Raw genomic sequence first — 25,182 nt, forward strand, 5'->3', positions numbered from 1 at the left:
GTCATTAACCGTCTCAAATCTCCTTCATTTTAAGATGATAGGGTTATCTATCCTGAATGCCTTTGCTCATCATTTGGGTATACAAATTCCTCCTCCTTCCACACCACACTATGGGCATTTACTCCAGTGCCACTTAGAGTCTCCCTTTGGACAAATCATATTTCCTAGACATACCTTAGGCTATCAAACTTGCTTGCCCTTGCAACACACTATGAGGGTCCAAGTAGTTTATAGATAGGACATTGACATGGGAGACATGGGCATCTATCTTCATGCAGCGATTTTTCAGCATGACCACATCTCAAGTCACTCAATGCTTGCTAGGTTAGCTAAAGTTATGTGTAATAAATCTTATGTACAACTATAATTCTTTCACAAAATTTTCTGGTAGCCTAGTGGAAAGGCTTCGCTAGTAGGTAAAGGATGTCTTGAGTTTAAGTCTCAAATTTGTGTGAAATTTTGAAGCTCTCTCTTTGGATTTAGCTTAATTAGGTCATCTCTACCTTTTCACCTACGAAATCAATTGAATTTATCCATTGAATATAAAATCCTTATTAATTAAATTTCTCTTTAGGTCAAGTTATATGTATGAAGGATTTATTCAGATCAAGGTCCTTTAGAACTTAACAAAGGAATTAGGTGGCTGCCATTAGGGGGATACCGATTTTAGTATTGAAAAAGTATCAATATCAAGGGGGTGCCAATTTAGTATAGAAAAAATATTAAGAAACAAAGGCTATAGTAGTTTTAACTTAAAGTTTTGTTTCTTACAATTGGATGCCTTGAAAGTGAAGGAAACTATCCTTGAAATGTTCTTTATGCTAGTGTCATAACTTAATAGATACTTCCACAAGGAAATAATGGACTCCATTAGTGAGCATTGCCACTTATCCCCGCTCCACTACCCTCTCTCTCCACTATTGTGAAGTGAGCAAAAATTAGCACCAAAGTTTCCTCACGAGCATTCACAATGCTTGCCAACAGAAGCATGCAAGCCCAGTGACTTTGAGGATGCTTGCAATACTACATCAATGATTGTGTGCTTGTGAGGAATTATGTTGATGTTGAAAGAACATGCAAATGAAAGAACATGCAAATGACATGCTCTATAATGTCAATACGGTGTCAAGGAATTACAAAAGTTGATGGTCATGGCATAGTGAAATAGCAACATCTACAAGTAGTCTATGCATAAATCATATGAGTATTGGAATGATGTTAAAGAACTATGATGTGGGAAGATGATGTTAACTAATGATATTAAATCATGTGAACATTGGAATGATGTTAAATAACTATAATGATGGAAAATGCAAAAACTGAGCACTAAAAGATAGTGTGCAAGATCAACATAAGTACTTTGTCAACAATGAAATGGGAGGGCCAACAACTTGTCAAAAGAAGTAAGATAAAAGAGATATGTATAAGCCTTTATTATGATCAAGCCTAATACATCCGATTCCATAGTTAGCAATGCTACACATCAACCCATTCTTACATGTTGTAGACATGTAATTTATACGATGCATTGGAATGATGTTAAAGAAACAACCATAATGAGGGAAAGTGCAATAATTTGAGGAGTTAAAGGTAGTGTGCAAGATCAACACAAGTACTCTTTTAGTAGTGTAATAGACCAACCAACAACTTGAATTGAAGTGATAGTCATGAAAAACATACTCACCTAATTCATCCATTAGTTTCATCTTATAACTACATATTGACCTTATAACTAATTCATCCATTAGTTTCATCTAATAACTACATATTGATCGTCAAAGGATGAAGGAGAAGAAGGGTTTGATCTCACCACCTCACCCTCTCAAATGTGAGCCTTACTACTAGCCTAACGAGCCATATTTTTGAAGAAACCCCGTGTTATCCTCCCCCTTATAATAGCCTTGAAGTTCTACTCTCGTTATTTAACCCTCCCCTTTGTTATGTTACGAGTGCCCCTCCCCTCTCTCCAATGTGTGATGGATTTTCTCGCCCTTCATTAAGGCTGCACTCTCATTGGGTCAGTCCACCCCCCCTTGAGTTCATTGCTCTTGTCTCTCAACGATCCCCCTCCCCTCACATTAGATTAATTACTCCCTTTTCACCTCTCTCATGCTCTCCCAAACTAATTGATAGTAGAAATTCACATTTTTGTTGACATAGGTATGGTTACTAAAAGCAAGCATGTACAAAGGTGAGTGAAGTGCCTCCAAGTATATTGGGAAGTGTATACACTTTACATTTGTAGAGCACCTCCTTGGAGCTTATGGTCTAATGTAGCTTGACATAACCTTTCAAAAAACAATAGTTATACAGGTGGAAATTTCCTAGCTATTCCATAGAGCTGACAAATATAGGCCTGGCACAAGCTCCAGGTTTTATGATAAGAATCTAACATTTTCTAACGACTTTTTGATCTACAACTCTTCATTGCCGTCTGAGGCGTTTATCAGCCACACAGAATCACAACCCAGCTCGCCTCGTCACCCTTTCTCATCGATCACATAGTTGTGCAGCTTATAGCACAGAGATTCGAATTGGGTCTCACGCACAACAATGGGACGGCCCCCTGCAGGAGGAGGTGGTCAGGTTTTTCGCTTTTTGCCCCAAGAGGTTTGTCCTTCTACACTTGACAATGAAAGCTTCTAAGTGCAAAGACCAGCTTCGTTGAGCTCCCGTTTGCGTCGTGGCAATATGGTACTTTAATAATTTCAAAGAAATATTGGTCCTGATGTAGAAACGATGAGAATGCGTAGTAGTACTAATATGCAGAATTTCACCGAACATCTTTGCTCCCTTCCCTCTTCTCTGTCGTCTTAAAACACCTGAGGTTGGGGCAAAGCAGTGAGGCTTGGACATGAATTGACAGGAATAGTGTTTTTCATGAGGCTGGGACATGAATTGCAAGCACTTAGACAGGAATAGTGTTTTTCATGTTTGTCGAACTCCATAGTATTCTTTCGTGGTAGGGAAGTTATTATACGCTTTGCCAAGGTTGATCAGCGTAGAGCACAAGTAGAGAGTTTAAAGATCTCGTGAGTTTGCCAATTTTGTATATTCTTTCAGAATTATATGCAAGGTTCTTGCCATCATGCAATCCACTTGTTCGCTTAAGAATCAATCCTGGACTGGCCACAGCCATTTCACTGAATTTACTGCTTGCCATGTTCTTAAAGTAGGCATGCATAAGTTAATCCTGTGGTAAGACATAATGTGCTGAAGAGATGCTTTGTGTAACGTCATTCACACACATCTAGATAGGTAGATTTTTATCCACTGGGCCATCGTGCTTCCAGATCCAGATTTTCTCTTAGTGGAGCTGCTTTTGCAAGAGTAATGGTAAAATTAAAAACTTTCCAACATGTGGCAACAAATGTTGTTTTGTGCTTTGGGTATCTTTTCCCTGACAGGTTTGGTTAGTGATTATTTTGGAGGAGTTCTGCAGCTTGGTTGGTCTATTTCTGGGTCACATTATTTCTTCCTGATGTAATTCTTTCCCTCTCAGAATGGTTCTGTGAGTCAACGTTACATGTCTGAGTATTGTGGTGGGATGGAGAGGTTCAGCAGTGGCTAAGCCCAGTGTGAATTCATATTTCTTCCTCGATCGTTGCAAAACCTCTTGGATCTGGTTTGGCATGTAGATTATGAGTGACGATTGAAATGTGATACGGAGTTTTGTTTTTCATTTATTTAACTTCAGTCAGTTTGCAAATGGCTATAGTTCTAAGGAATGCAAATGCCTTTGTTCTGAGTGTTGATAATGGAAACCAGAATGCTGACACTGGAAGTGAGAACAAGCAAGAAATGCCATTATCATATCGTTATTTGACATAGGTACTTGTATGTCAGCTCTGCTGATGCACATCTCTGGTGGCCCTACTATACTTGGCATCTGTGCAGGCCCTTATGAGGAATGAGGAACCTGCATGTGATGGACCTGGCGGAGGGCCAACAGATGGCCTCACCTCATGGCCTCACCTCACCTATGGCAGTGAACACGTTCTGTCCCTGTAAACAAAGTTGACAACCGGGGGAATGCTTCTCCTCCTAATGTTAGCGGCCAGGGAGGATGTATATCACATCATCGTGACGTGGATGCATTGAGCGGTGACACACCTCTTCCAGCTTATTGTTTTTAAATGCTCTCAACAATTCTATCTGTTCGCACAAGTAACGTGTCAAGAGAAGGTACTTTTCATGTTGGGCCAAAAGGGGGCTAGGTATCAAGTGCCATGTGGGCACATGCAGTTTCGTGTGTGGGGTCCTGGGACCTACTGCCTAGCTGCTTGTAGAGTCCTCATCACCCACCAAAAGGATGTGGCCACTGGGGTGAGAGGATTTGCCTCCCCCATTAGCGTACATATGCTAGGGCATTATGGCGTTTTTTATGTAGATGGGGCTATTAGACCACTCTTATTTCCATGTGTCAACCAATGCTCATTAGGGCCGTTAGCCTCCATTGCACAATTAATTAGGCACCATAGGGTCCCCATGTCACGTGCACCAGGGTCAAAGCCCAGGTTGCAGCGACAACTGGCTGACTTGTCAGCCAATTGCAGCTCCCTACGCAGCATATTTGGCAGGTTTTGGGGGCCTTGCCCCTCATTTCAGCACTCAGCTCCGAGCCTCTAACAGTGCCTATCAGCCAGCATATGGTCGAGGTTTGGTGTCCTGCTTCAGCAGCGTAGCTCCATCTCCCTCATGCTGCAGCTAGGGAAGTAGTTCAGCTCAGTTTTGTATGCCGATTTGGCACCCATGTACAACAGTATTTACGCCATCAGTATAAATAAAGCAGTGTACTGTAGTTAGGAAGATATCTGGTGTATCTCATGCTTGAGTTCTTCCTTGTATGTTCATCTAACTTCCGCACAGCTAATCCCGGCATGCTATTTGGTATCAGAGCAATATGGTTCCTTCTAATCTGAAATAGGTTGGAGGGGATCTTGGCAGCAAAGCTCAGTAATGTGGATTCAGTTAACAAAGGAGGGAGCATGCTTGGGATATTTTCTAACTTTGTATTTTGTCGCTACCCTGAACTAGTGGTAGTACCAGCCTCTGCCTCCCTCCCTCCATCGCACATGGGCAAGGTTTTTTTTTCCTCTGGAAGTTATTCTTGCAGAAGTTGATGGGTCGACTAGTCTTCCATCATGGACTCGTCCAGTGTAGCAGCTCTCAGGCAAGCGTCAGAAAGCAGGATCATCTCCTTGAGCAGAATTGACTCTTTTCTGAGCAGCCCGAGCAAGAAAAGAGGATGCAATGACATTGGACCGTTACTGTCTTCTTTTTGGAATAGGAATGTCTCGAGGCGGCTGCGCATTGATCCAGACGTCATGCTGACTTGGTAGCATACGTGGTCCAGCGCAGGCAGACCGAGAGCAGATGCTTTTACAGCATCGGCAGTTTCGGCCTGCTCACAGTTCCTCTCCTCATCAGCAATTATTAGTGTAAGTCCATCCACTCAGGGGTCTCCCACCCTCGAGTGCAGTGTAGTGGACTATCCTTCCGCAGTACCTATAGACAGTTCATCCGCATAGTGGCCTTTACCTGCACAGGAGTCTTCCATCTTCGAGCACAGTTCAGTGGACTATTCTGCAGCAGTTCAAACATGGGCTTCCCTTGGGTCTACTAGCTAGGGGACTCAGTTTCTGCTTAGCTACATGCAACTCCTCAGGGTCTTCCACCCATGGGGTTATTGCAACCATTTCCACAGCCAGCTCTAGGGGGTCTTCCCTCCTGGGGACCAGCTCAGCTAAGCTAGCACCCCCATATGATGAGCCTCTTGGATCTACCACCCTTGGGGTTCATCCAATTATAGCAGCTTATTCTCTTGGGATTCCCACCCGAGGGGATAATTCAGTTAGTACAGGGTCTTTCACTCGTCCAGTAGCTTCATGATATCCAGTTAGTTCCTATGGGTCTTCTACCCAGGGAGCTCAGTTAGCTGATCAGCTCTCAGGGGAGCAGATGGTTTTCACTATTATGTGTGATGGGTCTTTCATCCTTGGTGAGATCTCAGACACCTTAGCAGTTACAATAGATGAGCCTCTTGGGTCCACCACCCGAGGGGGTTGTCTGGTTCGCATAGTTACTTCTCTTGGGGCTTCCACCCAAGGGGACATACCAGATGCAACAGATAGGGGTGATGGATCTTCTACCCAAGGTCTCTTCATCAGCTACAATCAATTCCTATGGGGCTTCCACCCTAGGAGCTTAGTTGGCCACATCAGCTTCAGTCGGGAGGACTCACATTTCACCTTCTTGTCAGGAGTGTTCAAGACAAGTGGGCTTAGTTTCCAATCCCACTGGCCTTGATGTTCAGCAGGAGGGGGTGTCTTAGGAGTCCGCTAGACCAGTTTCTAGCAGGAGGGACTACCCTCATAGCTGGGGTAGCAGGTGTAGCTATCAAGAGTACGGAGGCGACGATTCCTTGGCAGCCAGTGAGGATAGGCATGCTGTTCCCTCTTTCTCAATTCTTTAGGGGGCAGCAGTCACAATACCCGTCAGCAAAGAGGTTGAGGAGGCCTTCCCATTATTCTGTCCTTCACCCTTGGAGATTAGTCATGCAATTTCCTCTTCATTAGATCTCGAGCCACCAGCAGTAGCAGTGACCAATGTCTACACCAGCAGTTCCCTTGGTGATGACATCAGTTCAGTTGATTCATTAGAGGTGTGCTCATCAATCTTAGTACTTAGTATCTCAGGGGGACATTAGTACTTCCTCCGTATCTCAAGGGGACAGGCTTAGTCCCAGTATCCCCTTTGGGAAGCAGCTATGCCATCTAGTCCTTTTGAGAGGCCTACCGGTCACTCATTACAGTCGAGATGTTTTCTGCAGTTCTGAACATCTCATAGTCCTTTCAGGCACCATCCCATTCAGTAGCATTAGAGGGGTGCCCAGCAGCTCCACAGTTCCTTCGTAGAGCATCCACTACAATCTACCCCTTGGAGGGGTGCTCTATAGTGCCAATCGCCTCTTAGCTCCTTGGGAAGACATCCATGGTTCCACCTCTGTCGGAGTTTCTCAGAGAGACAGCTACAGTTTTAGCAGCTCTTGGCGTCACTCAGATTTTTTGGGAGACATTTACAAACACAGTTCCAGATTCTAGGAGGGTGGCAAAGTTTTTACGCTCAGCAGTTATCGTGCTAGCAGAGGAGGCACATGTATTCTAGCTTTCTCTCACAACAGTCATGCAGAAATTAGTACCACAGTTTCCAGTAGTGCATGTGAGTATTTTGGAGTTTCCAAGTTTTCAGTTTTGGTTGCCTAGCCTTAGTGGCTTTGTCATCACCCTAGCAGTTCGTGGAGTAGCACCAGCATTTCTATGCGGGTGGATCTTTCGTAGTGGGGAGGGTGCAGGCCAGCATGTGGTAGCTACTTTCATGCCATTGGCCGTCCAGAGTGCAATGCCTCCGGATCAGCAGCCCAGTCAGTCCTCAGCAGTTCATGAGGATAGCATGCAGTTCAGATTTTTATGAGCCTATCAGAGTGCCATACCACCCGAGGAACAGATATTCGTAGTAGTAGCATGGTGGGATGACTGGTCTCAGCAATTCAGCTTCCAGTCCTAGCGGCAGTACCGGTCCTCAAGAGTTTTTATTGAGCCGCCTACTTATCACAGCAGAGCATTCATTCCTCAAGACCTTGATCCCAACAATGGGTGTACTTACTGACCCCTTTTGAAGGCTCCAACGCTTGGACCTAACCCATCATTAATGCTATGACCCAAATGACCTTGGGTCCATAGCATTTCTCTCACCACAAAATAATCTAGACTAGGAAGTTTCAGGCTAGGAAATTGGAAAATTGTCACTGCACAGATGTTCCCAGGAGTTGTCATGACTAGATTTGTCCTTCCATTTGATAAGAAGTTTAGGGACCACTCCATTTCTGTGAGGTCTCTCCCTATAATCCAGAATTGCTTTAGGCAGTAATGAAGGAATAGGAAGTGAGTGAGAGCAAGAGAGATTTAGAGAGCAGGAAGCTTGGAAGCTGAAGACGTAGTTGCAATAGAATAGAGCAAGAGAGTACAACTCAAAGTGAGAAAAGATAAGGGTTTGTCCTAGTGACAAAACCTTAGTAGTCACTAACCATAGTTAGTGAACTAACTGCGGTTAGGGGGAAAAACCTCTTAAAGAGGGAAAAGTGCCCCTAACTAGCTTATTATATTACATTGGTCACTGCTGAATTATATCTATAATTCTAACACCCCCCTGCAGTGCCAATGTCATGTACAAGGCTGATCAATCACCAAACGGATATAAGTTCAGGGCACTGCGAAATGCCTCAAACTTTTCACGTGGTAGTGCTTTGGTGAAAATATCTGCAACGTTGTCATGTGTGGACACAAAGATCATACTGATCTCTCCTGCATGCAACTTCTCTCTGACGTAATGATAGTGAACCTCAATGTGCTTCGTGCGAGCATGAAACACTGGATTCTTTGCCACTGCAATGGCACTCTGACTATCAGTGAGAATTGGAGAAGGACCCTCCAAAGACAGATGAAGATCAGCAAATAAACGTCTCAGCCAGACACATTCAACTGTTGCTGTGAAAGCTGCCCTGTACTCAGCTTCACATGATGAGGTAGCCACTGTAGATTGTTTCTTGCTCAGCCATGAAATGCAAGATTTACCCAAAAAGAAACAATTGCCACTAGTGGACTGCCTAGTGTCATAATCACCAGCCCAATCTGAATCACTGTAGGCATGCATCTGCAAGTCACCCCCCCTGGGAAATAGTAAGCCAAAAGACTTGGTGCCCTGCAAATAACGGAAGATGCGCTTAACTGCCTGCCAATGCATAGTTTTGGGGCTGTGCATGTACCTGCTCACCTGAGATACTGCAAACTGAATATCAGGTCTAGTGTTGCAGAGATATATGAGGCATCCAACAGCTTGACTGTAAAGTGTGGCATCAACTGATTCTCCTGCATCATGCATTGTGAGTTTCAGCCCCGACTCCATAGGAGTGGCTATGGGCTTACACTATGGGCTTACACTCTTGCATGTTAAATCTGTCTAAGAGTTTCTGAACATACTTAGACTAAGACATAACAGTGCCACGTCTCTCATGAGAGAACTGGATCCCCAAATAAAAGTGAAGCAGCCCCAAATCTGACATGTCAAAGTTAATCTGCAAATCAGCTTTGAAATCTGCAATTTTTTCTTCATTGGACCCTGTGAGCAGTAAGTCATCGACATAAAGAAGGATGACTAATATTTCCCCCCCATCCATCTTGATGTAGAGGGTGCTCTCAGTAGGACTATTGTGCAGCCCCTTGCTGGTCAAAAAGGCATGTATCTTAGCATACCATGCACGAGGGGCCTGTTTCAGCCCATATAAAGCTTTATTGAGTTTGCATACGTGAAGTGCATTTGCTGTAATTTCAAAGCCCGGAGGTGGTTTGACATACACCTCTTCCAGCAAGTCCCCATTTAAGAAGGCTGTTTTTATGTCCAACTGATGAACATTCCACTCAAAATATGCAGCCATTGCAATTACTGATCGGATGGTGGTCATCCAGGATGTAGGAGCAAATGTCTCCTCATAATCTATGCCCTTTTTCTGAGCATAGCCCTTAGCAACCAGCCTGGCCTTATATCTGTCAATGGAGCCATCTGGCTTCCGTTTGACTTTAAATACCCATCGTGTGCCAATAGCATGTTTACCCTGTGGCAAGTCCACAACATCCCAAGTCTGATTTTTTGCAATGGACTGCAACTCATCGTGCATGGCATTCATCCAATGCACATTGCCTTTTGCTTCTTCAAATGTGGCAGGCTCCTCTTCATCAAGAAGAGTACCTGCATATGCTGATTCCACTGAATTAGCACCTTCCATGTGCCTTGCTGCACTGCGAGTCCTGCCAGGTAACGGAGCATCAAGTTTACTCTCCGTGAGAGTCTGTAACAGCCAGTTTGGGACTGTTTTTGCTGCATGTATGTCTGCAATTTCTTGCTGCACCACTTGTTCCACTGCCTGTGGAGGAGGCAAGACATCCTGTGGCGGAACTGAAGCATTTGAAGGTTGCTGTAAATTCTGATTTGGATCAGAAAAATCAGCAGAGGAACCCAAAGCAATGGGTAGCAACCCTTGAAAGACATCCTCTGAAGATGAAGGCATTTGAAATTCAGCTTGAGTGTGAGCTGAATTTTCAGAAAATATCACATCTCTACTTACAATGATTTTGCGTGTAGCAGGATTGTAGAGACGATACCCCTTGCTTTCTGCACTGTATCCAACAAATATGCATTTGATGGCTTTATCTGACAATTTGTGCCTAAATTCAACTGGCACATGTGCATAGGCAAGGCATCCAAAGACTCGGAAGTGATCCACTGAAGGCTTCTTGTCATTCCAGACCTCAAAAGGAGTTTTTGTTTTTAAAGCCTTAGTGGGAGCCCTGTTCAAAATGTAATTGGCACACATCAAACCCTCTAGCCAAAATTTATGAGGCATGTGTTTGTTTTTCAGCATACATTTGTCCATTTCCATGAGGGTTCTATTTTTCCTCTCAGCTTTGCCATTTTGCTGAGGGGTCAGCCTGACTGTGAGCTGATGCACAATACCCTTTTGCTTGAGAAAAGCGTCAAATTCTGCAGATAGGTATTCCCCACCTCTATCCATGCGTAATGTCTGTATCCTGAGTCCGCTTTCATTTTCAACCATGGCTGAAAAGTGTTTAAATACCGTGAACACTTCAGATTTCTTTTTCAGCCCATAAACCCAAGTAAAATTGGAGTAGTCATCAATAAATGTGACAAAGTAGAGATGACCACCCAATGACGGAGTCCTCATGGGACCACAGACATCACTGTGTATTAGCTGCAATTTGCGAACAGCTTTAACTGAACCATCCTTTTTGAAGGGGAATCTATGCATCTTACCTAAAATGCACCCTTCACAGGCATGTGGAGGAGGTATCTCAAGAGGTGGCAATGCATCAACCATTGAAAATTTCTGAAGTGTCATTAAGCTGTTGTAATGCATGTGGCCATATCTGGCATGCCATAATTCTGCATTTTGCATGGTAGCTGTAGGAGTAGAAACTGCCAGAGCATGGGCTGCTCTTTTCTCAAAAATATCAAGCTGAAAAAGCCCACGCAGCAGAGTACCAGATAACATTAAGGCATAGTTAGCTTCCCTGTCTCGGACAGCACATTTGTCATCCTCAAAGATGACCTGAAATCCCCCTCTGTTAAGAGTGGACACTGAAAGGAGATTTTTGGTTATGCCAGGCACATATAAGACATCAGAAAGTCTGAAAATTGAGCCATCAATTGCAGTGAGCTCAACTTCTCCTGTGCCACGTACTGAATATGAGGAGTTGTTGGCACAAGTGACTTTCTTACCAACAGGAGGTGGATGCAAGGAAGTAAAAAGACACTTCCTAGAAGTGATGTGCTTGGATGCACCGCTATCAAAATACCATGTGTTCAGTGTTTCATTAACACTGAAAGCAGATGCATCTGTAGAAGAGTCAAAGCTGCAAGTCAAAAAAGCATATGTATCATCACTGCAAGAGGCTGTACTATCCCAAGCATCTGGAACAGCCAACCTAGAATCTGAAATGCAAGATAAAAAGGCATAATCTTGACCAACAAAGTTGGCTGTAGCATCCCCACTGTCAGATGCACAAGGGGCTGAATCTGAAACAGCCATTCCTGAGCTGTTTTTCTTTTCTTTTGCAATCCTTTTCCTGCATTCTGCTATGTGATGACCTGGCTTTTTGCAGTAGTGACAAAAACCCTTCTTTTTGGGCTTACTTGCATCACTTTTAGCCTTTTGTGAAGGCTGTCCTGACCCACTGGAAGGCTGATTTGCTGTTGTCTTTGCCTGTCCCTTTGTTTTTTATTTAAATTTTGAGAGCATGGCTTGTTCACCTGCACGTGAAGCCAAATTTTTCCTGGTCGGCTCTTCCTGAAGCAGAAGTCCTATCAACTCATGAAAAGTGAGAGGATTTGCACCCCCCCTCAATGATAAATTCAGCGAAGTGTGAAAGCTGAGATAAGACTCAGGAAGAGAATTCAGAGTGGTTGTAATCATCTCTGAATCAGGAATAATTTCATCTATGTTTAACAATTGCTCTCTGAGATCCTGTAGCTTTGTGAGGTGGACTGACATGGAGTCACCCTCCTCCGTATGTGTATTGCTCAACTCTCTTTTTAAGAAAGATACCCTGGCATCATTCCGTGCTGCATACATGCTTTCCAAAATATCCCACGCTGCCCTGGAGGTCTTACACGACCGGATATGCGGAATGATTGATCTTTTCACTGAAAGAGAGATGCATGACAAGGCTAAGGCATCCCGTGAATCCCATCTTTTCTGCTCTGGAGTATTGACTGTAGCTGCACCAACAACTTGTCCTGCAGCTGCACCCTGTGCACGACCTCTTCCACCTCCTTGCTGAGGAGGGGTAGCAGGTGCAATATCTGCTGGTCGGATTTCATCCCCATTGACATAATCCCATAAATTGCGAGAAATCAGAATATTACGTACCATGAAACTCCAGAGGGAGTAGTTGGTACCATCCAACTTGTCTTCCTGTGAAAGACCACCGAACTGGAACTCATTCTGATTTTGATGGGCCATATCTGAGAAAGAGATTGAAGTAGATACAAAGCTGAATTCCCTTACTGGGAATAAAATGCACAACTCCCAAAAACACAGCCAAGCACGGGCTGTATATGCAACTTAGATTTCTGTACTTGAGCTGTCAGAAATCTGTCCAAGCATCAAACACTCTCCAAAATCTGCCAAAAGTGTTCCAAACACTCCAAGAAAGGCAGTATGTACTGAATACTCCAAAAAATGCTCTCTCAACACAAAAGCCCCAATTTGTGGCTAGAAATTGCAGCCAGAAAGGGGCAAAATTACTAAAAGCCCCAAATCTGCAATTTTTTAACAAAAGCCCCAAATTTCAGACTAGATCTGCAATTTTGCTCCAGATGTAGCTCCAAAATTGCACAATGATTGCAATGTCTGCAATATGCAAGATGTCCCAAATGTACTCCCAAACAACTGAACCAAACTATGGTTTTCTGCAAGATGTGCCTGCCAAAGAACACCTGTGGCTGAAGGCAACCTGTGTAAATCTGCAAGTACAGATCTGAAAATGCAGAAATGCACACAAATCTGTGAAGAGTGCAGGTGGTACGGTGCAGTACTAACTGTACGGTGGTACGGTACAGTACGGATTGTACGGTACAGTTTGTATGGTCAGTACGACAAGATTGTCCAGGTGCTCCTGCTCAAGTACGGCGATGTACGGATGGCGATGTACGGACGGCGATGTACGGCGCTGTACGGAATCCTGCGCAGGTACGATGACCTGCACTGTGCTGTACGGCAATCTGTACGGCGCAGTACGGCGATCTGTACGGAGCAACGACGATCTGTACGGCAATCTGTACGGGAGCAGTACGGATGTTTTACGGGAGCTGTACGGAGGTATTACGGGAGCTGTACGACACTATGCGTCAGGATTCCGTACAGTCGTACGGACTGTACGGACAAGTTGGAGCAGACTAAAGCTTGAGGCTAAGCGCTGGAACTGAAGGGAGCAATGAGCTCAAAGCTCTTGAACCTGCTCTGATACCAAATGAAGGAATAGGAAGTGAGTGAGAGCAAGAGAGATTTAGAGAGCAGGAAGCTTGGAAGCTGAAGACGTAGTTGCAATAGAATAGAGCAAGAGAGTACAACTCAAAGTGAGAAAAGATAAGGTTTTGTCCTAGTGACAAAACCTTAGTAGTCACTAACCATAGTTAGTGAACTAACTGCGGTTAGGGGGAAAAACCTCTTAAAGAGGGAAAAGTGCCCCTAACTAGCTTATTATATTACATTGGTCACTGCTGAATTATATCTATAATTCTAACAAGTAATTCCAGCTTATAAGATGACCTTGAAAGGTCTGCAAAGCTTATAGACTTACCAGTTTGTAGAGGGGACGAGCATTTTCTGAGTGAAATCTTCCGAGCGTCCGAGCGAAGGAAAAAAAAAGCTTCCAACTATGCATAAATATGGCAAAAATCGATCAGAAGAAAACATAGTTTCACTTAGAAATATGCAAAGTATTATAGCAATGCCTATTTTATACAAAAATCTTTAGGTGAATCTGTAGGAATGGTGAGAGCATAATGGGATGGCTTTTGAAGAAACCCACATGTAGAGTAGACTTCTCTATGAAAATTCCCTTATGATCCTTCTTACAACTTTTACTTAATAGGGGGTGATATTGAAAACCCTCTCTCAACCTATCTTCATGAAAGAGTTTCTTCAAAGAAAACTCATTGAAGCAAGCCATCCAGGTAGTTTCGCCAACGAAACCCCTCTGAAGCAAGTCTCCCAAGGTAGTTTCGCTGGCGAAACTACCTTGGACAAGAGAGAGTACAACTCAAAGTGAGAAAAGATAAGGTTTTGTCCTAGTGACAAAACCTTAGTAGTCACTAACCATAGTTAGTGAACTAACTGCGGTTAGGGGGAAAAACCTCTTAAAGAGGGAAAAGTGCCCCTAACTAGCTTATTATATTACATTGGTCACTGCTGAATTATATCTATAATTCTAACAAGTAATTCCAGCTTATAAGATGACCTTGAAAGGTCTGCAAAGCTTATAGACTTACCAGTTTGTAGAGGGGACGAGCATTTTCTGAGTGAAATCTTTCGAGCGTCCGAGCGAGGGAAAAAAAAGCTTCCAACTATGCATAAATATGGCAAAAATCGATTAGAAGAAAACATAGTTTCACTTAGAAATATGCAAAGTATTATAGCAATGCCTATTTTATACAAAAATCTTTAGGTGAATCTGTAGGAATGGTGAGAGCATAATGGGATGGCTTTTGAAGAAACCCACATGTAGAGTAGACTTCTCTATGAAAATTCCCTTATGATCCTTCTTACAACTTTTACTTAATAGGGGGTGACATTGAAAACCCTCTGTCAACCTATCTTCATGAAAGAGTTTCTTCAAAGAAAACTCATTGAAGCAAGCCATCCAGGTAGTTTCGCCAGCGAAACCCCTTTGAAGCAAGTCTCCCAAGGTAGTTTCGCCAGCGAAACTACCTTGGACAGCACTTTTAAAAGTGACATAACTTTCATATCCAATGTCCAAATATAGTCATTCAACCACTCAAATTGATCGGAACACCCCATTTGAGCACATATATGGAGTTATATTTTGGAAAATCTTTCATTTATAGTATTAAATATTACATGTATTTTATGAGAGTGATATATAAGCCCAAGTTAATACTTATTTATAGTAATTTAAACTTCTTTAGAAACATGTCCATAAATATGCTATAAAAACACTAAAAAGATATTGCCATATGATATAAATGTGTTAATAAGTAATTATATATGCATAGTATTATTACATTGAGAGTGATTATGAGGAATGCTTCTTAAAGGAATCAACACTTTTTTAAGGTAATAACAGGGGTACAAAGGGATGTCTCTAAATAAGAAAATTATGTTGTGTAAAAATGAATGAGTGACTAGTCTGTATATTTTTATGATAAAGGGATCTAGTTCTAGTGAAAATAAAAGTGTAAAAACCATGTTTCCTAAAGAAAAACATTTTTAAAAATCTCTTGAAAAACACGCTCGGATAAACCTGCTCATAGGTTTTTGCTCATAAAATTGACGCATCCGTTTGTAGAGAAACAAAATCTTATGGCATTGTGAGATAGACAAACTGGCCCTTTGCAAAAACTCAGTGTGAGTGCTTTTGATTTTCATAAAATTGAGCTCTATTCTATGCTGTAAAAAGTTTTTCCTTCACAAGTCGCAACATGTCTTGCTGCAATTGCAAAAAATCAGCAGGCACTTAAACCTTTATGTTTTGCAGACCAAATGCCTAGGGAGCCTTAGGCTGGAATCCATACATAAAGACAAATAGACTCAGCTTAGTTGCTGTACGTTTTGCACTATTATATGCAAATTCAGCCATAGGCAGGCACTCATCCAAGTTAGATTCTTCTGAGAGACAAACGTGTGAAGCATATACTCAAGGATTTTATCAACTTGCTCAATCTGTCCACTGATTCCGGATGCTCATATGAACTCGTGCTGACCTTGAGAGTTGAGCACTTCTAACTCTTGAACTTTAGATTATGATCACTGACAATCTCAGCCGGAAGCCCATAATTTCTCCACAAACACCTGTGCCAGGTATGGGGCTGAAATTGTAGTCTTTGTTGGAACAAACTTGGCCATCTTGGTCAGTCTATCCATGACCACCCATAAGGATTTTCAATGGATGCAGCAAGGGACCTTGCGTAAAATGTTCCACTTTATTGACGTGGCATTGCTGACCCTCTTGAACATGATGTACGGCATCGGTCGGCTAATAGAAATCCTACTCAACTAAAGCCAACGTTCGGTGGATGCCAGGATGGTCATGGGCTCACAGACTCAACCCTCTCTTGAATTGTGCCACCAAAGCATCTATTCTTGTTTAGCAAACTGGATCATAGACACATAAAAGTTGACACTAATGTGCTTAGAGAAAATATCACGGTTGTGGATAGATGGAAGATGGGAATGCCTACAAAGGGATATACCAACATACAATAACTCCCACATAATCATCGAGTCCTTGAATACGGTTTTTCTCAATGCACACAAAGAAGACATACTAGCAAGAAATAATCTCATGTCTGTCGACATCTTATGCCTACAAGCAATAGGAGCTAGAGAGCCAACATCCTCTGCTATGCCCACCTTCAAAAGCCTAACTTTCTTTAGACTTGCTTTAGTAACCATGGACTTTTGCTTCTATACAAACCAATGCAACATCTCATCACTAGCATAGCAATAGCAAACACATGTGTCAAATTGACAAGCGTTATCTTTGAGAACCAAGCATTCAACAAATTTCACATAATTGGGGACCGGTTGCCAAATATGACTGAATAACGATCATGCTCATATAGGCCTTTAAGGGATAGAAAGTGTTCCGTTTGGATCTCAATGAAAATCATAAAGTTCACAAAACCAATCCAATTTAATGCATCAGCCATCACATTAGTGGTACTCAATCTGTATTGGATTTCGAAGCTGAAATCCTGCATAAGCTTAGACCGTCTAGTCTTATGGCCACACAAGTTTGAAGCACTACTGAAGTACTTAAGTGTTGTGTTATCCACACACCCCACAAACTTGGAGCCATATAAGTAATGCCTACTCTTCTTCAATGCATGCATTACAACAAATAGCTCTTTTTTATGTGCAGGATATTTGACTTGTGCTGGTTACAGCTTTTGACTAGTAAACGATACAGGTTGAACATCCTGAAATAATACTGCACCAATGGCATAATCATTGGCATCCTTGTCAATCACGAATGGTTTACTTGGATCCACAATGTGGAACATAGGTGTAGTAGTCACTGCATGCTTCAGTTTCCTATAAGGCAAGGGATCCCATGAGGCCAGAAAACTACAAGGCTATTATTATTGGATATATTTTGTCCAAGATTTATGCTTTGATGCTTGACACGGATCATAAGGGATTTAGAGCCACTTGACAAGCATATGCTTGCGAGCTGATCACGTGACTTTGGACTTCTTCTTCATGTTGAGAGGACTCATTGAAGAGGCTAGGGCACGGAGACAAAGGTTTTATTGCTGCTTTGTGGATTTCGGCAAGGCTTTCAACACAGTGTCACTGATTCGACTTTTAAGATGTCTTTAAGATTTAGGGTAGAGTCAGGACATAACGTGGGGAGTCATGACACTCTATGAGTGGGTATAAGGTAGAATTTCAGACGGCAGTTAGGTCGAGAGAGGAGGTCATGTGAGTACCAAGTAGGGATGTCCTTTAACAATGACCCAGTTTCAATTGTACATCGCTTTGCTTGAGTGATTCATTGAGACACTAGGATGTGTAGGATCACCATTTGTTGGATCCCTTGTCCCAACTCTCCAATATGCAAATGATGTGGTCTCACTCTCCTCTTTTGTAGAGGGCCTCAAGTAACATCTGGAAGCACTCTAGACTTTTTGTGAGACACATGTTTTGAAGTTCACCTCGGGACACTCAAGGTTATGATCTTCAACACATCTTGGGTAGTAGCACATCGAGAGCAGCTCACTTTCGGCGAGATTGTTGTGTCCTATATCTACTTGGGAGTCCTCTTCTTAGGCTCGATCTTCATGATGAGACCTATGCAGGCCATAGTGAGCAGAGGGTATGCCGCACTTGCCAACCAGAGTGATTTTGTTTCCAGTAGCACTTTCATAATCCTAGGACTAAGTCTCTTCTCTTTGATTCTCTTGTTTATCCGACTGGTATGCATGGTAGCCCCTTTTGGGGCCGAGACTTATGAGAGGAAGATTGGTTATGGATAGAGACGCTATAGGTTTTACTACTTGCATGGATGATCCGTAGTAAACCATTGGTCCCACATCAGATCCTCTTGACAAAGTTTGGAGCTGCTCCCCTTTAGCTTGATGCAACCTTCAGGTGGTTACGTACCTTCATAGGGTCAGAGACTTCAGCTCCATGTCATCAAGATGGAGTAGGCTATCTTGTTCGCCCTATCCTTGTCTACAACACTAGTAGTGGTAGAGGGACACCAGAGGAGTCGATATGCTCATACATGCAAATGTTTGTAGGCCTTGGACTCAACGTGAAAGGATTGCTTCCTTTTTAGTATAGCTTGGAGGATCCATTGGCCCCGCTCACCTATCATGAGACAAACTGGGGGATCAAGGAGAATTTCCTACAATGCCACATATAGAACTTGGGTATTCGGTAAACTTCAGCTTCTATAGAATCATTGTAGATCTCAGATGAGGGTTTCATCGATCACCTCGGCTATACCCAAACCCATCTCCCACATACCTTGAGGATCTCAATATGTGGTTTAGGATGTCCTCACACCGATTGCATATCGAGTCAGGATGCACAGAGGGGATTTCCCACTAGGACGGCTTTGCACCTTATGCGACATGCGGGAGGTTGAGTAGTTAGAGGAGCACTTCACCTTTAGATGCTTCATGTACTATGAGATCCGAGGATGACACCATTGCCTATTCAGGGATGGATTTAGAACACTCTAGCTTTCTTGGTGTACCCTGATCAAGGACATGTGGCGACCTTCCTACGTGACGCTTAGAGTAGTGCAGGATGAGATTCGGAAGTCTTCATGCAGCCCAACTAGAGGATGATCAGTGGTTTCTTCCACCAGGATGACATAGACTAGTCGAGACCCAAAGAGTAGTCACGACTCACGATAGACCCAAGCGTGTTGACACACAAGTGAGGATAAGAGATATTTCCTCTCTATTCTTTGACTTGGGGAGACAGACAATAGGATTGATAGTGGCACTTGTCAAGTGGGGAGCTATTTCTCGATGAGGAGAGCAAGGCATGGGCAGGTCACCTAGGCTAACCACTTACAACATTCTATCGTTAATTTCATCCCTTGACGATGCCAACTTGCCCTAGAGCCTTCATCCATTGAGTTTATTTTTGATATGCTTTGTTGCTCAATGGCCTTGGTTCCCCAATAGCTTACTGAGGATATGACATATAGGTGGTGAATCCAAGTGGGACCTCAATAGTGATCTTGATTGCCTCTTGTAGACTGATATGATTTACTACATGAATCCTTCCATCGAGACTTGTAGTGTATCTCGATACTTGTTCTCTCTCGTTTTTATGGTCTTAGGTGTCAATCTTGGGTGTGAATGTTGGCGATAGTGGCTCCACCCCTTAGTTTTCTCATTGTTATTGGTTTTCTTCAGTCTCATAAACCCTTTGGTCTTTCAAAGGCTGTAATAAAACTTTCTTTCTCCCCCCCCCCCCTCTCCCTCACTCTCCAATCGCAACCGCGCCTCCTCCCATCCCCTTCCATCTGGCTACTTGTCGATCATGCCCCCTCCTAGCCCCTCCCTACTGATTGCGCCTCCTCTTAGCCCTCCCCCTACGTCCCGCCACCCTCTCAACCCCTCTTCTCCTGCTTGCCTTCTCTCCACCTCCAATCTCCCCTCCTCCTACCCAATCATCCCCCTCTAGCATCTCCTCCCACTTGCTTGCTCTTCGCCTACTACATCTTGTCCCTGCCTCCTGCATCTCCACCTCTTGCCTCCGCTTACCGCCTCACCACCTGTGCCTCCCTCCAGACCCTTGCGATGACACGTTCCAGTTTTTTGAAAGATTTTGTTTTTTGTTTCTTGACTTGCTTGTTTATTTTTGCTTAGTCACCTTCTTCCTTTCTTCTTCCTTTCTTGTTTTCTTTCTCTTTTGTTTATTTGACGTATTTTAGTAAGCACTGGGTTTGCCCAAGAGACTCCGCGGGTCTTTAGAAACCCAGTATAGCTGCTTATGCTTGGGCACTGATGATGACATAAGTGTTGCTTTGCTTGCTAAGTATGTCTTCCTTTTGTTTTTCATAAAAGTTTTTGTTTACCTCTTTTTTCTTCTCTTTCATTTTCCCTTTTATTTTCTATGTAGATTTTTGGTCTTTAGAACAACAAAAAATCTAAATTTGTTTGATTGGACTTATTCTAGTCTTACAAAGGTATAGTGGGGTACGAGGCTCTGGAGACGTGGCTATCCTTTTCAAGACACACTTGAGACCACTCATATCTGTGGTATGAAGAGAGAAGCATGCACGTCATATGTGGACACGAGTCCAACTACTAGATGTCTGATCAATCTTCATCGCGGTGTGCTACTTTCCCCAAACATGTCATCATATGCTTCTGAGATCACTAAAGAGGGACACAACCCATTTGAGATGATACTTGAAATCACACAGTTCTCCAGATAGGAAGACACCCTCCTTTTGGGTGACTTCCAACTTGTATAGGTGGACATCTTCTTTTTTTTTTCCGGAAAAACAGTGCTGATTATATTACTTCGAAAAAACAAGATACATAAAAGTCAGTTTTGCAGCTGACGGGGCTGCGTTCACAAATCGGACGCAGCCCTAAGTGGAAACAAAAAGCTCTCTCTCACAGAGGGATCAGGCGGGTGTGGATAAACAGCCAGAGAGGCGGTGAGTAGCGCCACTGAAGGCCCTGAGAAGTATGCTCGAAGAAGAGGCCTTGCGTATCCCAATCTCGGAGGAAGCGTTTCCGCTTCTCCCGGCCAGCCCGGGAATCCCCCTGGATCTGGTCCCATTGGCCTCTGAGCGTGTGGATAATCTCGCTCCAGATGTCGGCCATGACTTGGGCAGTCGAAAGAGGGGTACCACCGAGGATCTGCGTGCAGCGCGAAGTCCAAATGTGCCATCCGACGATGTTGCTAATAATCTCCCAGACTGGCTGTCTCACCCGAGATCCTGTGTCCGCCTCTACCAAGTGCTGCGGGATGCCCTGAAGCGGCCCCCAAGTCCCCTGTGTGATAAAGAACATAGGGTCCTGTGGGCCTACCTCGAACAACTGATGATAGCCAGGTGTGGTGCTGCACCAGCAAAACGCGCCCCAGGTGATCAAACCTAACTCCGGAGCTGCGCGAGTAAGGATCCCGAAGGCCCATCTCTACACGTCCTGGGCGCGAGTGCAGCTCCAAAGGCAGTGCTTTAGTGACTCCTCGTCCTCATGACAAATCTGACAGAGTCCATCCTGACCAATCTGCCGCAACCAGCTCCCCACTGGAAGATCCTTGTGGGCGAGTAGCCAAAGGAAGTAGGAAATCTTTCGCGGCCGCGAGCTCTCCCACAAGGCCTTCCAGAAGGCCTGCAAAAATAGCCTGGAAATACCGTGAGAATACCAACTGGGCCACTGGGTGGGCGGTCGGCTCTGCATCCTCCCGAGAACTCTCCTGCCCAATTTCGTGCTGTAAGCGAAGAAAGGGGTCGGCCCCTGGCCTGCCACAACCTCTGGCCATCTCCACTCACCTGGATCCCAATCAAGCTCTGACAGGGCCCGCCCCTCCCAAAGCCAAAGGCGCCATAACTGCAGCTGATCCTGCTCTATACTAGGATCGATCCGCCAAACCTTCCCCACGAGGCCTACGACACGAACCCTCTGCTACGAGAGAAGGGGGTCGATGAGCACACCCTCTCTCATGAGTCGGCCATCCCCCACAACCGCGAAGGATACAGAGGTGTCGTCTAGCCTGCCTGCAACCACTAGTGGGATGCCACGAGGGGTGAACTTTCCAAGCCAACGGGCATCACCAGGCATGAGGATCTGAAACTCAGGTGGAACCAACCAACCGGCAGGAATCGCGCCATCTATCTGTGTGCGTCTCATCTGAGCTCCACGGACACCTCCGGCTGCGGCTGCTAGAGCAGCGGTCTCCAAGTGTCTGTAAGTGTCCCTCCAAACTCGAAGGGATTGGGCAGGCCCCCGCATCCAGCCGTCCCACGAGATATGTGACCTCTCCCCCAGCTGAAGGCCCACGGCATCTCTAACCTGATCGTTCCAGATGAGCGGCTGGCGGTCGATCTCCTCCTGACTGCTAGGAGGCGACTGGAGGAGACTAAGACGGAGTCGCCTCCAAACCGTGAGAAGGCTACGAATGAGCGGGGAGCGGGGGCGAGTAAGCGGTGCAGAGGTGAAGATCCACCGGAGGGACGGTAGCCACTCTCCGCCTCGGCGGGGGACGCAAGAACTGATCCCCTGCTGAAGTAACATCTTCCACGTTTGCCCCCTCGGGGTCAAACCGCGGATAACTAACTTGCCCAGCAGGGCCTGACTCTGAAGCTCCGGATCAATGATCCCCAAGCCACCCTCAGCCTGCGGAAGAATGAGTGTCTGCCAGGCTACCCTAGCTCTGGTATCTCTGAGACCATCCCCCCCAGACCAGAGGAAATTCCGGACCATCCTCCTGAGCTGTGCCATGCAGGATCGCGAGAAGCACCAACAAGAGGCCACATACCAGGCCGTGGCCAGGAGAACCTGGTTGACTACAAGAGCAGTGCTCCAGAAAGCCAGCTTCCGTCGTATGGAATCTAGCACCGGGAGAAACTGCTGAGCTGGCATGATGTCCAGGCCAACCTGAAACCCGAGATATCTAGTAGTCTGCCCCCGTGGGATCCATCTGAAACCTAGAAACCTTCCCCACTGTGAGCATGCCCCAGGGTTTGTGAGAAAACCAACTGATTTGTTCCAGTTGATTTTCGCACCGGCTGCCGAACAGAAGACCTCTAGGCTCTAAGGCCAGTCTCACCCTCTCCAGCATCATCTCATCATCTTGAACATACAGCGCTGTGTCATCTGCATACTCCGAGTCCAAGAGCTCCGTGTCCTCCCTGATGGGAAGGCGAACACCCCGGATTCCTGTCGACCTCGCCCGAAGATAGTATGTCATCACCTCGGCGAAGAAGAGAAACAGGTAAGGAGCGAGGGGGCAACCCTGACGCACTGATCTCTCCAATCGAAAACGCTCTCCCATCCTGCTGCTGATGATAACCGTGTTGGAAGCTGTCCTGTATAACGCTGAGATACCCTGAATCCATCCCACTGGAAATCCAAGTCTCTCCAAAGTACCCTCCAGGAAGGACCAGTCCACTCGATCGTAGGCCTTCTCAAAGTTGAGAAGTAGGATGGCTAAGTGCGACCCGCTGTGCTGAGCCCACTCCGTCGCCTCTGAGAAGGTGAAGACATTATCCAGGATACTGCGATCCTGGACAAAGCCTGTCTGAGTGTCATGAATGAGGTCAGGAAGTAGTGGCCGAACTCTGGCGCTGATCATCTTGGCAAGGATTTTATAGGCAGTGGTGAGGAGAGTGATCGGGCGCCACTGACGGATCTCCTGTCGATCTCCCCCCTTTGGGATGAGGCAGATCAATCCCGAAGAGAGGCTCTCTGGCATATGACCGCTGCTGAAAATCCTCTGGAGGGCTGCTAGGAGGGGCTGATGGATCTGATCCCAGAAAGAGGTGAAGAAAGCTCTAGAAAGCCCATCCTCACCAGGTCATTTCTGCCCATCAATGGCCATCAAGGCCTCCTGCATCTCGACAGTGGTGAATGGTGCCAACAGCGTCGCCTGCATGCTGGGCTGAACAAGGGTCGGAATGTGCCTCCACACCTCCTCGCGGGAACGCCTAGTGCGTGGGGCAAGCTGCTCCTGCTGGAAAAGAGTCCTATAGAAGTCGGTAGCCAACCCCAAGACCTCTTCTTGGTCCGTAATGATGTGCCCCTCCGCTGTCCTAAGACTCCGGATCTGGTCACCTGATCTGGTCACCTGTTGCCCTCTGGCCATGCGTCCTGAAGAACTCTTTGCTCATCCGGTCGCCCTTCCGAGCCCAGTAGGAGAGAGGCATGATAAGAAAACTCTGAGCGACGCTGGAGAGTCTCCTCAAGAAGGGCTCTGGCTCGAACGGCTTGGATCCGAAGCTCCTCCGAACCCGGAGCTGCCTGTTGGAGCCGCTGAATGGAGGCGAGGTCCCTACGAAGAGCTCTCTCTCTGCCCCACGACTCCTTGAAGGGTTGCGAGCTGGCAAATCTGGCTGGACTCCTGTAGAGCCTGCGCCATCGACTCTACCAGATCCACGCACCCGCCCCAATCTCTGTCCCAAAGGCTACCGATACTACTGCGCACCTCCTCCCTAGAGAAGATGGAATCAGGAATCCTGCACGAACGGGGAGGAAGGGACTGAGCTGCCGAGTCTAGTGATAAGAGCACTGGCACGTGATCGGAGAGCGTCGTCCCTGGCGCTACACCCACCTGACCACCTCTGCTGATGGCCCAATCACTGATATAAAATCTGTCCAATCTCTCCAGAAGTCTGCCCCCTTCCCTGCGGAAGCCCCATGAGAAGTCCAAGCTCCCGTGCCATCGGCGGAAGGACGGGTCTCTCCAGCTGTCCCTACCTCCTGTCGCGAAGAGAAAGGAGTCCCAAGCGGACTGCTCTGCCTGTGAGCTATACCTGTAAACTCTGGACCTCTGCCCTGCTGGTCCTCCAAAGTCTCTAGATTGTTGAAGTCACCTCCAACAATCCACGAATCCAAGTCTGGGAGAATCTCTGTGAGTGTCCTCTAGAAGGTGGCTCTGCGTCGGAGGTCTGAGGGTGCGTAGATGTTGAGGATTCCTATTTTGGAGCCCTCCAACTCTAGGCCAACCCTAAGTGCACGGCCTGGGATCAACGTACCATGGCCAAAAACTACCAGGGCAACCGACTCGCAAACGGAAGTGCAAACACCGCCACTCCTCCCCTGTGCACCGATCGAGGGCTCCCAATAAGTGTACGAGCGTCCAGGGAGGATCTTCCCGCAGCT

At 45.4% G+C, this 25,182-nt stretch overlaps 1 protein-coding gene across 3 annotated transcripts in view; it reads left to right on the forward strand.

Annotated features, from left to right (window-relative positions):
- The first annotated feature begins 2,331 nt into the window (after nucleotides 1-2,331).
- The window catches only part of LOC147901257 (protein SAWADEE HOMEODOMAIN HOMOLOG 2-like), a 95,759-nt gene continuing 72,908 nt past the window's right edge, over nucleotides 2,332-25,182 (forward strand). For all 3 annotated transcript variants that reach the window (XM_087375907.1, XM_087375905.1, XM_087375906.1), the window contains exon 1: nucleotides 2,332-2,610. In XM_087375907.1, coding sequence (XP_087232033.1) covers nucleotides 2,554-2,610 — 57 coding nt within the window. In that variant the 5' untranslated portion in view covers nucleotides 2,332-2,553. The remainder of the gene's footprint in view (nucleotides 2,611-25,182) is intronic.

Source organism: Dipteris shenzhenensis, chromosome 6 (genome assembly GCF_047967505.1).
Source record: "Dipteris shenzhenensis isolate YYH24624 ecotype China chromosome 6, Dip_SZ_1.0, whole genome shotgun sequence".
NCBI lineage: Eukaryota > Viridiplantae > Streptophyta > Polypodiopsida > Gleicheniales > Dipteridaceae > Dipteris > Dipteris shenzhenensis.